Source organism: Rhinoraja longicauda, chromosome 13 (genome assembly GCF_053455715.1).
Source record: "Rhinoraja longicauda isolate Sanriku21f chromosome 13, sRhiLon1.1, whole genome shotgun sequence".
NCBI classification, from domain to species: Eukaryota; Metazoa; Chordata; class Chondrichthyes; order Rajiformes; family Arhynchobatidae; genus Rhinoraja; species Rhinoraja longicauda.
Window position 1 is genome coordinate 45884883 of NC_135965.1, and position 15313 is coordinate 45900195.

The window sequence follows — 15313 nt, forward strand, 5'->3', positions numbered from 1 at the left end:
GAGTAGATTTTGATGAATATCACTAATCTTTCGAGTAGACTCCCGTGAAATACGTGATAAGGATCTGAAACAAAATTCCAAATGGGCAGCAGAAAATGAAATAAAAATATTCATCACAGCTTAAAAATAATGGAATAGGTTACAGTAAACGCATCAAATTACCTTGGATTTTTATTTACATTTTACAACATTCTGCCAGAATCATTATCAAAACACAATCTTCTCCAATTGTCCTTAATATCACAAATCAAACATTCTATTTGATACAATTTTTCAGAACCTGCTGCTTGGTGAGGTGAGGTTAAATGTTAACGGGTATTTTTTTCTGTTCTGACGAGCTGTTAGAATAACAGTAGAACGTTTTGTTTGTCTTGTGCCTCCTCCGCCTCGTCATCTGTGTGACCTTCATCGGCTTCGGTTGTCAGGGAATCAAACGTCAACTGGGATTGTTCAGTGCCCCTTGAAGAAATTGAAAGAGTGGGAAACGTGACACTTAATTGTTCTGTTGAGACGAGGATGAATCATTATCAGTCACTTCACCAACAAGCACGATAGCCCAGAGGCTCACCTGACATCAAAATGCACAGCCTCAATCCTCAGTATAGTTTGTGCTGCATTAGATGTGAATGGGGTATCACAAAATGCTGGAGTAACTCAGAGGGTCAAGCAGCATCTCTGGAGAATAGGAATGGGTGACGTTGCGGGTCGAGACCCTTCTGCAGACTCAATTGTAAGTGCGGACTCGGTGGGCCGAAGGGCCCGTTTCCGCGCTGTATCTTAGTTTAGTTTAGTTTAGAGACACAGCGCAGAAACAGGCCCTTCGGCCCGAGTCCGCGCCGACTCCCGCACACTAACACTATCCTACACACGCTAAGGACAATTTTACATTTATACCAAGCCAATCAAACTACAAACCTGTACGTCTTTGGAGTGTGGGAGAAAACAGATGCCCCCGGAGAAAACCCACGCAGGTCACGGGGAGAACGTACAAACTCCGTACAGACAGCACCCGTGGTCGGGATCGAACCCGGGTCTCCGGCGCTGCAAGTGCTGTAAGGCAGCAACTCTACCACTGCGCCACCGTGCTGCCCTAAATTATCTCTAAACTAGATTGGGATTTGATGCACAAAATGTACTGATTTTATTGTGTATTAAACTGAACATGCAAGTGAACACAGATTAATCAGAATTAATAATAATGTAGCTGGGTTCTACTGTAACCAAGAGCTGCAATAAATTTAAAGAATAGTTTGAGTTTGAGTTTAGTTTATTGTCACGTGTACCGAGTGAAAAGCTTTTGTGGCGCGCTATCCAGTCAGCGGAAAGACAATACACGATTACAATCGAGCCATCCACAGTGTACAGATACATGATAAAGGGAATAATGTGATAAGGTTTAGTGCAAGATAAAGTTCAGTAAAGTCTGATCAAGGATAGTCCGAGGTAGATAGCAGTTCAGCACAGCTCTCTGGTTGTGGTAGGATGGTTCAGTTGCCTGATAACAGCTGGGAAGAAATGGCCCCTGAATCTGGGGGGGTGCGTTTTCACACTTTTATAACTTTTGCCCGATGGGAGAGGGGAGAAGAGGGAGTGGCCAGGGTGCGACTCGTCCTTGATGATGCTGCTGGCCTTGCCGAGGCAGTGCGAGGTGTAGATGGAGTCAATAGAAGGGAGGCTGGTTTGTGTGATGGTCTGGGCTGCGTCCACAATTCTCTGTGATTTCTTGCGGGATCTCGGATGGAGCTGTTCCCAAACCAGGCTGTGATGCGGCCATTTTATGAATTGGGTTTACCACAAGTTAAATGCCCGTCGTGCTGAGGCAGGTTTTACATGCTCCTTATCAAAAGTGGCAAGTTAATCTACAGTGATTATTTCTAAATACATCATTTATTTGGCTGTTCAGTCTTCTGGGACTATAGCGGGAAAAAAATAAAATTATATTAGTGCAGAAAAGTAGCAGAAGTAGTAACTGAGAAAGAGGCACAGTGGCATTGATGCATGACTGTTGTATAGTGAATGCACATATTCATGCATGTTATGTTGCATTCTGCTTCATATTCTGTTACACATTCTGTTGTGCTGCTGCAACTAAGAATTTAATTGTTCTGTCTGGGACATATGACAATAAAACACTCTGGACTCTTGATTAAATAGGACAGATATGTATGTACGCATGTTTCATTAATAAACCGGTGGCTGCACATTCCATGAGTTTATTTAGTTTAGTTTAGTTTAGAGATACAGTTTGGAAACGGGCCCTTCAGCAGATTGAGTATGCACCGACCCATGATCCCCACATATTAACACTATCCTACGCACACTAAGGACAATCTACAGTTTTACTGAAGCCCAATTATCCAACAAATCTGCACGTCTTTGGAGTGTCAGGTTAGTTTTCAGTTTAGTTTATTGTCACGCGTTCCGAGGTACAGTGAAAAGCTTTTGTTGCGTGCTAACCAGTCAGCGGAAAGACAATACATGATTACAATCGAGCCGTCCACAGTGTACAGATACATGACAAGGGGATAATGTTTAGTGCAAGACAAAGCCACCAAAGTCCGATCAAAGATAGCAGAGGGTCACCAATGAGGTAGATATCAGTTCAGGACTGCTCTCTAGTTGTGGTGGGATGATTCAGTTCGCTGATAACTGAAAAAAAACTGAGTGTGGGAAGAAACCGGAGATCCTGGAGAAAACGGACGCAGGTCACGGGGAGAACGTACAAACACCGCACAGACAGCATCCGTACTCAGGATGGAATCCCGGATCTCTGGCGCTGTGAGGCAGCAACTCTACCGCTGCGCCACCGTGCCGCCCTAATTTAAGACTTATTGAAGATATTGATCAAAAACCTAGAACGCATCTTTGGGAAACTATTAACTGCTTCTTCCTCACCTTTGCATCAATGGAATGTCCTTTACAGATAATAGCCCAAAAGACGTTGACAGCTCACAAGAAGACACCATGTCCAATCTTTGTTCACCTCCTAGAGTAAGAAAATTAAAAAAAATTCAATGATTGTAAACGCAATTCCAAATATCCTACATACTAGTGATACCAAATATGTGATGCGTGTCAGTTACTAAAACCAAGCTTCACTTCTGATGAAGCCAGACATGGGATCAACTAACCCAATGCTATTGAGCTGCTCAATCGAATTTTTGGACCAATCTATTTCTATGGTAATACACAAAGCCAGTCACAAAAGGCTGGAGTAACTCAGCGGGTCAGGCAGCATCTCTGGAGCCAGATCCGCTGAGTTACCCCAGCCTTTTGTGTCTGTGTAAACCAGCATCTGCAGTTCCTTCCTGCGCACTCTATATTAATGCACTTGTGCTCTTTAAAGGAGATGTGCGGGGGCAAGATTTTTTCAAATATGCACAGAGATTGGTGGGTGACTGGAACACCATGTGGCACGGTGGCGCAGCGGTAGAGCTGCTGCCTTACAGCGCCAGAGACCCGGGTTCAATCCTGACTACGAGTGCTGTCTGTACGGAGTTTGCACGTTCTCCCCGTGACCAGCGTGGGTTTTCTCCGAGATCTCCGGTTTCCTCCCACACTCCAAAGATTTGTTTGTTGGCTAATTGGCTTGGTGTAAATGTAAAAATTGTCCTGAAGGTAATGTTAGTGTTCGGGGATAGCTGGTCGGTGCGGACTCGGTGGGCCGAAGGGCCTGTTTCCGCGCTGTATCTCTAAACTAAACTAAACATGTTACCAGGGGTGGTGACAGAGGCTGCTCTAGTAATGGTGTTAAGTGGCATTTATACAGGCACGTGGATGTGCCAAGAATGAAGGGATATGGATCACATGCGGGTACACGTTTAACTTGGCATCATGTCTGGTACAGACATTGTGGGTTGAAGGGCCTGTTCCTGTGCAGTGCCATGCTGTGCAATATTTTAGAGAGTCATAGTTATACAGCATGGAAATAGGCCCACACCGGCCAACTTGCCCACACCGGCCAACATGCTCCATCTACACTGGACCCACCTGCTCGCGTTTGGCCCCTATCCCTCTAAAACCTGTCCTATCCATGTACCTGTCTAACTGTGTCTTAAATTTTGGGATAGTCCCTGCCTCAACTACCTCCTCCGGCAGCTCATTCCATCCATCCACTACCCCCACTGTGTGAAAACGTTACCCCTCAGGTTCCCATTAAATCTTCCCCCCCCTTGCCTTTTATTATGTTCCTACCTCTGTTGGTCTTCAGCAGCTCTCTTTCCAATTCAATTAAGGCTTGTTCATCGGCTTCATTACTTTCGTAACTGGAGTCGCTGTGATCAACGTCGGCCCCACTGGGTTCGGAGATGTCAGCCGCAGCTGTGGACTGCGGGAAGGTCACGGCGGAAGGCGGCCGGGACACGCCGTGCGGTTTGTGGGGAAGGAGGCGTCTACTTTGAGTGCGCGGTGCCCCACGCCATGATTCTCCAGCTGAGGAGGGCACAACTCTCTCAGGGCAGCACAGACTCGCTAAAGGTAACAAGAGTAACAGGTAAAACACATAAACATATATAGATATCGGTCTGAGGAAGGGTCTCGACCCGAAGCGTCGCCCATTCCTTCTCTCCAGAGATGCTGCCCAGTCCCCACTAAGTTACTCCAGCGTTTTGTGTCTGTCTTCGGTGTAAACCAGCATCTGCAGTTCCTTCCTGCACAGATGCTGCCTGACCGCGGGAGAAGACGGCAGGGGAAGAGAAAAGACATTCTGGCCTTCCATCACAGTGAGGAGGGGACTGGAGGAGACTCACTGTGATGGATGTTTCTTTTTGTTTGATTGTGTGTGTTCTTGCTTATTTTTGTTGCTCTTGTTGTTGGACTGTGGGTGAGCACACAGGAGGTACAACGCGCTCTGCAAAGGGTCAACCCACGCAAGGCTGCAGGACCGGATGGAGTTCAAGGAAGGGTACTGAAGGACTGTGCTGAACAGCTGGCTGAGGTATTCACCAGGATCTTTAACCTGTCATTATCTCTAGCTACGGTCCCCAAGTGCCTGAAGTCGGCTATCATAGTTCCGGTGCCGAAAAAAGCAAAGAACTCCAACCTGAACGACTACCGCCCGGTTGCCCTAACGCCGATAGTCATGAAGTGCTTTGAGAGGCTGGTCCTCTCACACATCAAATCCAGCATCCCTGACTCACTGGACCCACATCAATTTGCATACAGGGCAAATAGATCCACAGAGGACGCCATCTCTCTGGCTCTTCACACTGTCCTGACTCACCTAGAGAGACAGGGCACGTACGTGAGGATGCTATTCATAGACTATAGCTCCGCTTTCAACACGGTCATCCCCACCAAGCTCATCACCAAACTCCACCAGCTAGGCCTCAGCTCGTCATTATGCGACTGGATCCTGGACTTCCTGCTGGAACGACCGCAGGCAGTGAGAATGGGCCCGCACCTGTCCTCCACTATCACCCTGAGTACCGGCACACCACAGGGCTGTGTTCTGAGCCCCATGCTCTACTCCCTCTTCACACACGACTGTGTGCCTGCATTCGACACCAACACCATTGTCAAATTTGCAGATGACACAACGGTGATCGGGCTTATCACCAACGGGGATGAAACAAACTATAGAGCGGAGGTGCAGAACCTGGCGGACTGGTGCTCGGATAACAACCTGTCCCTAAATACCACCAAGACCAAGGAGCTGATCATCAACTTCCGTAGGTCACATAACGGGGAATATGCCCCGATCTCTATCAACGGGGACAGTGTGGAGAGAGTGTCCAGCTTCAAGTTTCTGGGCACTCACATTTCGGAGGACCTAACATGGTCCAATAACACTGCTGCGCTGGTCAAGAAGGCACAACAAAGACTGTTCTACTTAAGAACACTGAAAAAGTCTGGTCTACCCCAACAGCTGCTGACGACCTTCTACCGCTGCACCATAGAGAGCATCCTAACGCATGGCATCCCTGTGTGGTACCTCAGCTGCACGGAGGCAGAAAGGAAAGCTCTACAGCGGGTAGTCCATAGAGCTCAGAGGGCCATCGGAACACAGCTACCAGACTTGGAGGGCATCTACAACACACGATGCCTCAGAAAAGCCACCAGCATCCACAAAGACTCTTCACACCCCTGCAACAGTCTGTTCGAACTCCTTCCATCGGGCAGACGATACAAGGCCTTCTACGCCCGCACCTCCAGACTCAGGAACAGCTTCATCCCCAGGGCCATAGCTGCTATGAACCGGTCCTGCTGAGCCGGATGGTCACAATGCATAGATCAACTTGCACTTTACCCTGTCTAAAACTGTTACATTTGTTTCGTTGGGTTGCTGTTGTCTAAATTACTTAAATTATTGCATCGTATGGGAGGCGCATTCCCAACCTCGTTGTACCCCTGGGTACAATGACAATAAAGATATATTGTATTGTATTGTATATTGTATTGTAATCTTTCATTTCACTGCACATTTGTGTGTATGTGACAAATAAATTTGACTTGACTTGACAGGTTGAGTTGTTCCAGCTCTCAGGATTCCAGCATCTGCACAAACAAGGAACTGCAAATGCTTGTTTATGAAAAATGACACAAAGTGCCTGTGGTAACTCAGCGGGTCAGGCAGCATCTCCCGAGAACATGGATAGGTGTCGCTTCGGGTAGGGACACCTTCTTCAGACTGAAGGAGGGTCCCGACTCGAAACGTCACTTATCCATGTTCTGCAGAGATGCTGCCTGACCTGATGTGTTAATCCAGCACTTTGTGCCCTGTTGACATGTTCCTTCTTTTATCACGTTGTGAAATGGCTGCTCTTGCCTTAGTTCCTTAATCCATAGTCGTGCCACTGTGGGGAGGAACTAAGTGAGGTCGTTATTCCCACCATCCTCCGGGGCGTCATCCTCAGGCAGGAAGTACCAAAGCCGCAAGTCCCACAAAACCAGCTTCAGGGACCGCTACTTTCCTAAAGCCATCAGCTTCTTGAATTGACCCGTACATCCCTAATCCTATCTCAGCAAGAGGACCACCTCTTCAGTTCCATTTAGTTTATTGTCACCTGTACCGAGGTTTCCAATTGAGCAACTTACAGCGTCTAGATTCCATGATAAGGGAATTACGTTTAGTGCAAGGTAAAGCCAGTAAAGTCCGATCAAAGCTAGTCCGAGGGTCACCGAAGAGCTAGATCGTGGTTCAGCACTGCTCCCTGGTTGTGGTAGGGTGATCCAGTTGCCTGAGAACAGCTAGGAAGAACTTCCATCCTCTTGCACCACCATGGATATATTGTCTAAACAGGGTTTGCAGTTTTCTTAGTTTTTAGTTTTAGATTTAGAGATACACCGCGGGAAAAGGCCTTTCAGCCCATCGAGTCTGCGCCGACCAGCGATCCCCACGCACTAACGCCATCCTACGCACACTAGGGACAATTTACAATTTTACCCAAGCCAACTAACCTACAAACCTGTTTGTCTGGGAGTGTGGGAAGAAACCGGAGATCCCGGAGAAAACCCACGCGGTCACGTGGGAGAGCGTACAAACTCTGTACAGACGGCACCCATGGTCGTGATCGGACCCGGGTCGCTGGTGCTGTATGGCAGAAGTTCCACCACTGCCCCTGCGTAAATGTGACGTCTCGTTTTGTTTCGTCTTTCTCTTTTCACTGCCTTGCAGAATGTATGTATAATTCATGTCTAATTTGATGTATAATTGATGTGTTGTGCGTTGTGCCTGAGTCTGTGTGCCTGTGATGCTGCTGCACGCAAGATTTCCATTGTACCCTGTAACTCACCGTGGTTATGCATTTGACAATCACCTCGACTTGCCTTCACTTGACCCGTAAATACTTCACAATAAAATTCAACCAAAAAAAACACAAATTGATTTTATAATCAGCTTCCGACCTTCACTATTAACTCCGTGGAAATTAAAATCCTAACCCCCGTGGCAATATGATGATCTTTTTAATTTTTATTACATTTTAAATTTATAAGTTGAGGTTATCGCATAATATTCTCATTTTAAAAATCCCATCACCCTGCTGAGTAATAATTGCAACTGCACAACCTCATTGAAGTAGATTGGCAATTTATACTTAGAATTCCACGTTCATTCTTTTAACAGGTATGTTTTGGGTTGGCATTAAATTCACACAAAATGTAGCTTGACTGATGAGTCTTTTTACATCAGGGGGTTTCTGAAAGATCTGTCATCCGCTTGGAATGCGTGAGTTAGACAAACAGGTTACGGGGAAAGTGCAGCATATTCTGACCTGCCTTTTCCCAATTGAGAGCCTGGGAAGGAACTGCAGATGCAGGTTGACACTGAACATAGACGCATAATGCTGGAGTAACACGGAGGGTCAGGCAGCATCTCGGGAGAAAAGGAATAGGTGACATTTTGGGTCGAGACCCTTCTTCACTCATCTCGACATGAAACGTCACTCTATTCCTTTTGCTCCAAAGATGCTGCCTGACCCACCGAATTACAGTACTCCAGTATTTTGTGACTATCTTCCTCAACTGAGATCCTTATGCTGAGCTGTGATTCTCCCTCACCATCTCACCATTTCCCCCTCCCCCCTCCCCCCTCCCCCCTCCCTGACTATCTCTTCCTTCCCCCCCCCCCCCCCCCGTCCTCTCCTCACCTGCATGTACACATAATCTCTATACCTACAAACCTGTACATCTTGGAGTGTGGGAGGAATCCGGTGCACCTGGAGAAAACCCACGCGGTCATGGGGAGAACGTACAAACTCCGTACAGTCAGGATCGAACCCTGGTCTCTGGCGCTATAAGCAGCAACTCTACCGCTGCGTCACTGTGCCGCCCCGAGATTTCATTTTAAATTTGTTTCCTTCTGCAGTTGTACAGGGCCCTAGTGAGACCGCACCTGGAGTACTGTGTGCAGTTCTGGTCTCCAAATTTGAGGAAGGATATTCTTGCTATTGAGGGCGTGCAGCGTAGGTTTACTAGGTTAATTCCCGGAATGGCGAGACTGTCATATGTTGAAAGACTGGAGCAACTGGGCTTGTATACACTGGAATTTAGAAGGATGAGAGGGGATCTTATCGAAACGTACAAGATTATTAAGGGGTTGGACACGTTAGAGGCAAGAAACATGTTCCCAATGTTGGGGGAGTCCAGAACCAGGAGCCACAGTTTAAGAATAAGGGGTAGGCCATTTAGAACGGAGATGAGGAAAAACTTTTTCACTCAGAGAGTTGTAAACCTGTGGAATTCTCTGCCTCAGAAGGCAGTGGAGGCCAATTCTCTGGATGCTTTCATGGGAGAGTAAGATAGAGCTCTTAAGGATAGTGGAGTCAGGAGGTATGGGGAGAGGGCAGGAACGGGGTACTGATTGTGAATGATCAGCCATGATCACATTGAATGGCGGTGCTGGCTCGAAGGGCCGAATGGCCTACTCCTGCACCTATTGCTATTGTCTATGGTTTGAATAGCAGGGTTTATGATTGTTTTTTGATGCTATCTGTACTTTAACCATCCGATGTAGCTTTCTTGAGACAATTAATTCTCTCCTGTTGAATTCAGTCAACTGTATAAGTAATGTTTTACAAGCTGACCTTCCACTCACAACATTGTCACATTCAATTAGTTATTAAACTGCTCATAAATTCGTCCTCTGCATAAAGTTGCTCAGAAATAACTCTGGATTTCTCATTCCGAAGTTTAGTTTAGTTTTGTTTAGAAATACTGTACGGCATGGAAACAGGCCCAAGGCACACTGAGTCCACGTCAACCATCGATCACCCGTTCACACTAGTTCGATACAATTCCACTTTCTTACCCACTCCCTCCACACGAGGGGCAATTTTACAGAGGGCCAATTAACCTACAAACACCCACGTCTTTGGGATGTGGGAGGAAACCGGAGCACCCGGAGGAAACCCAAGCGGTCACAGTGGAGAACGTGCAAACTCCGCACAGACAGCACCCAAGGTCAGGATTGAACCTGGGTCTCCGGCGCTGTGAGGCAGCGGCTCTATCAGCTGTTGCCCTAAGTTATATTGGAAACCTTTCAATTATTTTACATTCCTTGAGAATAAATCTCAGGGAAACATTTTGGGATCAAACTCTCACCTGTTATAGTGGGATAATACAGTTCTTCAAAATAGTTTATAAGTCAAACGTATTCAGCCGTCTTTTTTCAATACTTACTTATGAGTTACTATAAACTAATCGTGGAAAAAAACCCACAAAGAGTGCTGGAGTAACACAGCGGGTCAGGCCGCATCTGCGGAAGGAATGGACAGGCGACGTTTTGGCTCAGTGCCCTTGTTCAATCTATTGTCGCCTGTTTGGGTCCTCCGCAGATGTTGCCCAACCCGCTGAGTTCCTCCAGCACTTTGTCTTTTTTTTTTTGTAAAGCGGTATGTGCAATTCTTTGCGTCTCCATAATCTTAATGGAATTAGGGTGTTTAAAAGGGACCAAATGGACTTTGTCGCTGAGTTACACAAACATTGCTTCCATTCCTCAACAGCCCCATGATACCAGTCAAGATTGCATGCATCCTTTGAAAACTACCCAGCCCCTACATTGCAAGGAATCCAACTTTGGGTGGTCATTTAGCTGGAGGTCTTGTTATGTAACGGCCTGTCTCTGAATCCACATCCACCCCCATCCGTAATATACCCCACCTCCCCCCCACCCCCCCCCCCCACCTCCATCTCCCAGTCTAACATTGTATTCCCACAAGATGTTAAATAAAAGCAAAATGCATTGCATCCACGTCGCGGGGCTGGAAACTGGAAGTTTCCTGAGCTAATTCTGCTACCACCACCATCTATTGTACAAGTGATAGCTCCCACTGATTGTCGCCGGAAGCTTGCGCCCTTTTCAGGACGGACGATGACAGCGATGTAACATTTGAAACATGGACGATGGACACAAAAGAAAGAAAGAAGAAGATGGGTAGAAGATCAGGCAGCTATTGGACTATTTCAGGGGTAGTATTTTGTCACACAAAGTGTTGAGGTAAATCATAAAACAATAACATGGAAGGAAAAGTCTTGCTGTTTGAGCACGGGCAACGCACCTGCAGTTGATTTTGACGTCATCCACCTTCCAAAGCTGCTGGGAGGTCGAGCCCGAATGTCATCAATCACATCGTTAACAATGGAGTCGTCAGCATATCCACAGAAGCTGATGTTCGGTTGCCACTCACCATTCTCTAGAGAATAAGAAGACAAAGATAAATCACCCTTCACTCCTGGTGACCACAAGGACTGATGTTTAGTTTCATTTAGCTTAGAGATCCAGCATGGTAACAGGCCCTTCGGCCCACCGAGCCCGCACCAACCAGCGATCCACGCACTCCAACACTATCCTGCACAATCTAGGGACAATTTACAATTTGTAGTTCCTTGGATCTCATTTTCCAATTAATTACCTGGCATTCAGATATATTAATTGAAAGGACAGATCCATAGAGTAATTCTGACCATTGACTATATATAACAGGTAACGTACCTTTGATCAGTGTTACCGCTGTTTCCTTCTTGTCATCGGCCGTCCGTTCAATGAAGGGTGTTGTGGCAATTTGATCGGGATCCAGGTACAGAGTGAAAAAACCTTCCATGCCCAAGTACCTGCTAACGTTAACATCCTGACCACCAGCAATCTTTTGTAATTCCTAACGAAATAGAAATAAAATTACAAAATGTTAACGTTAGCTTCTAAAAATGAACGATGTCGGCAAAATTACAAAGATGAATAATTTAATAATGTATAAGATCATGAGAGGAATAGACCAGCTAGACGTACAGAGTCTTTTGCCCAGAGTAGGGGAATCGAGAACCAGAGGACATAGTGAAGGGGGAAAAGATTTAATAGGAATCTGAGGGGTAAGTTTTTCACACGAAGGGTGGTGGATGTATGGAACAAGCTGCCAGAGGAGGTAGTTGAGGCAGGGACTATCGCAACGCTTAAGAAACAGTTAGACGGGTACATGGATAGGACAGATTTGGAGGGAGATTGGTACGGTTGGTACGGACCTGGTGGGCCAAAGGGCCTTTTCCCAGCAGTATCTCTAAACTAAACTTTATTTGAAGAACTAGCTACAGTAAATGTAAGCATTCATGGATTATGTATTATGGTGTGACTATTACAAATAAATTAAATCAAACTCTTACATTAGATAGAAGATAGACACAAAAAGCTGGAGTAACTCAGCGGCTCAGACAGCATCTCTGGAGAAAAGGAACAGGTGACCCTGAAGAAGGGTCTCGACCCGAATCATCACCAATTCCTTTTCTCCAGAGATGCTGTCTGACCCGCTGAGTTACTCCAGCTTTTTGTGTCTATCTTCAGTTCAAGCCGGCATCTGCAGCTCTTTCTTACGTTATTTAGTTGGGCAGTGAGACCATTGTTCGTGTTGTCTTCCGAACTGTCCAACTGGACCATTTGGTCAGATTCTTCAGGAGCAGGAACGGGATCTTCACGAGGAATATCGGTAAAGGTTGGAGTTCTCCGAGGTGGCAGCTGAGAATTGCCAGTGCTGGTTTTATCAAGGATTGGGCCTGCATGCCTGGGCCTCCTCATCGATCCTTTACCAGAGTGAATGGAGAAGGGAACTGGGCTTTCATCACAATGGGTGTTCTTAATCATTCCATTCTGAGGAGGATTTAGCTTGCAGCTTGAAAGTGAATCTTCCTGGGCAACTCCCGAGGAATCTACAGTTGATAACATTTATAATAGCTAAATTAAAGCGGAATATATTAAAGCAGCAATTACAGGTGTCAAGAAGCCAATGAAACAGTATTGAATTAGTACCTGAAGCATATTATCCCATACAGTCAAAGATTTTAAAATACATTATTCATAGTATTCCGCACATTAGGATAGAAGCAACGATGCCAAACAATTGCGGTGGCGCAGCGGTAGAGTTGCTGCCTTACAGTCAATGCAGCGCCGGAGACCCCGGTTCGATCCCGACCTCGGGGGTTGTCTGTGCGGAGTTTATATGTTCTCCCTGTGACCTGTGTGGGTTTTCTCCGAGATTTTTGGTTTCCTCCCACACTCCAAAGACGTGCAGGTTTGTAGGTTAATTGGCTTGGTATAAATGTAAAAATTGTCCCTAGTGGGTATAGGACGGTGTTAATGTGCGGGGATCGCTGGTCGGCGTGGGCCCAAGGATATATATGCAGATCCACCACCGATTTTCCGGCAACTGGTAATCAGGCACCTCCTCTAATACGGACAAAATTACAAAAAAAAACCTTGAAATCCCCCACGAAAAGTGTCCCCCTCCTCCCCCCCCCCCCCCCCCCCCCGAAAATGTGGAGGGCCTCCAACTCTAACAGTGAAAGAATTTCAGTCTCTGTATAACTCGTTATCGCCTATGCCACAGCCAACAATGGACCATTGTGGGCTCCACATTTCCTTGATCATCGTTGCGTTCTGCACGTCTTTTATTCATTTGTTCTATATCTCAGGGATATATCTCATTTCCCCCGACTCTCAGTCTGAAGAAGGGTCTCAACCTGAAACGTCACCTATTCCTTCTCTCCAGAGATGCCGCCTGACCCGCTGAGTTACTCCGGCTTTTTGTGTCTATCTTCGGTTTAAAATAGCATCCACTGTAAGGATGAGAAAAATAAAGTAGAAATTCTGTACCTCCATGAGTGTCTGGACTTGTGTCGGGAAATAATGAGAGTTTTATTTCCCTTTTGACATTATCAATGCATCTAAGGACTGGTGGATCATTTTGATTTGAATGGTGATCTGATGAAGTATCAGTATTTCTTGATATCGTGGATACCACTGAGCTCTCCGGGTTTTGTACGTTTCCATTCATTCTGAAAAAATAAAATCACAAAAAACCAACACCCTATGATTTACATCTATAAACAATATTAAAAATCTTACATTTCACTCTCTAAACAATATTTTACGCTGAGACCAGCAGAAAGTTGCAAAGTGGGCGACACAGTGGTGGTGGAGCGACTGGGCTTGTACACACTGGAATTTAGAAGGATGAGAGGGGATCTTATCGAAACGTATAAGATTATTAAGGGGTTGTACACGTTAGAGGCAGGAAACATGTTCCCAATGTTGGGGGAGTCCAGAACAAGGGGCCACAGTTTAAGAATAAGGGGTAGGCCATTTAGAACTGAGATGAGGAAAAACGTTTTCAGTCAGAGAGTTGTGAATCTGTGGAATTCTCTGCCTCAGAAGGAAGTGGAGGCCAATTCTCTGAATGCATTCAAGAGAGAGCTAGATAGAGCTCTTAAGGATAGCGGAGTTAAGGGGTATGGGGAGAAGGCAGGAACGGGGTACTGATTGAGAATGATCAGCCATGATCACATTGAATGGCGGTGCTGGCTCGAAGGGCCGAATGGCCTACTCCTGCACCTATTGTCTATTGTCTATTGATGCAACTGGTAGACCCGCTGCCTGACAACACCAGAGACCCAGGGTCGATCCTGATTATAGGCGCTGGCTGTGCGGAGTTTGTACGCTCTCCCTATGACCTCACGGGTTTCCTCCGGGTGCTCCGGTTTCCTCCCACTTCCAAAAGAGGTGTTGGTCTGTGGGTTAATTGGCTTCTGTAACTCACCCCTAGCACGCAGGGAATGGGATAACATAGAACTAGTGTGAACGGGAGTTCGATGGTTGGCATGGATCTTTAGTCAGAGGGTGATGAATCTTTGGGATTCTTGGCCACAGAAGGCTGTGGAGGTCAAGTCAGTGGATATTTTTAAGGCAGAGATGGATAGATTCTTGATTAGTACGGGTGTCAGGGGTTATGGGGAGAAGGCAGGAAAGTGGGGTTTGGAGGAAGGGATAGATCAGCCATGATTGAATGGCAGAGTAGACTTGATGGGCCGAATGGCCTAATTCTACTCCTATTCCTTATGACCTTTTGACTCGATGGGCCGAATGCCCGTTTCCATGCTTCATCTCTAAATTAAGAAATGTTCAGGAAGTTTATATTGTCAGCTTCAACCATAAATTATAGGCGAGAAATGTAGTACATGCACAAAGATAAGTATAAAACAGAATTATTAAAAAGTTGGATTGATTAAGTCCGTGTTCTCCAGCCCCATCTTCCGTCTTCATTTGGAAACTGGATTTGGCTCTGACTCTCTGTCCAAAACCAATATACACGTACCAATATTGAGCTAGTTAAACAGAGGGAATGGATTTCCTTTCACAAAATTTTGCAATAACCATTCGCAGAATTAGATATATTTCAACATAGAAACATAGAAAATAGGTGCAGGAGTAGGCCATTCGGCCCTTCTAACCTGCACCGCCATTCAATATGATCATGGCTGGTCATCCAACTCAGTATCCCATACCTGCCTTCTCTCCATACCCCCTGATCCCTTTAGCCACAAGGCCCCACAT

General features: G+C 46.1%; 1 protein-coding gene across 2 annotated transcripts in view; it reads right to left on the reverse strand.

Moving 5' to 3' along the window:
• Window positions 1–202: 202 nt before the first annotated feature.
• The window catches only part of zbbx (zinc finger, B-box domain containing), a 60762-nt gene continuing 45651 nt past the window's right edge, over window positions 203–15313 (reverse strand). For both annotated transcript variants that reach the window (XM_078410075.1, XM_078410074.1), the window contains exons 14-20: window positions 13577–13758; window positions 12302–12633; window positions 11432–11594; window positions 10998–11132; window positions 4195–4470; window positions 2896–2986; window positions 203–459 (exon numbers count right to left, since the gene is read on the reverse strand). In XM_078410075.1, coding sequence (XP_078266201.1) covers window positions 342–459; window positions 2896–2986; window positions 4195–4470; window positions 10998–11132; window positions 11432–11594; window positions 12302–12633; window positions 13577–13758 — 1297 coding nt within the window. In that variant the 3' untranslated portion in view covers window positions 203–341. The remainder of the gene's footprint in view (window positions 460–2895; window positions 2987–4194; window positions 4471–10997; window positions 11133–11431; window positions 11595–12301; window positions 12634–13576; window positions 13759–15313) is intronic.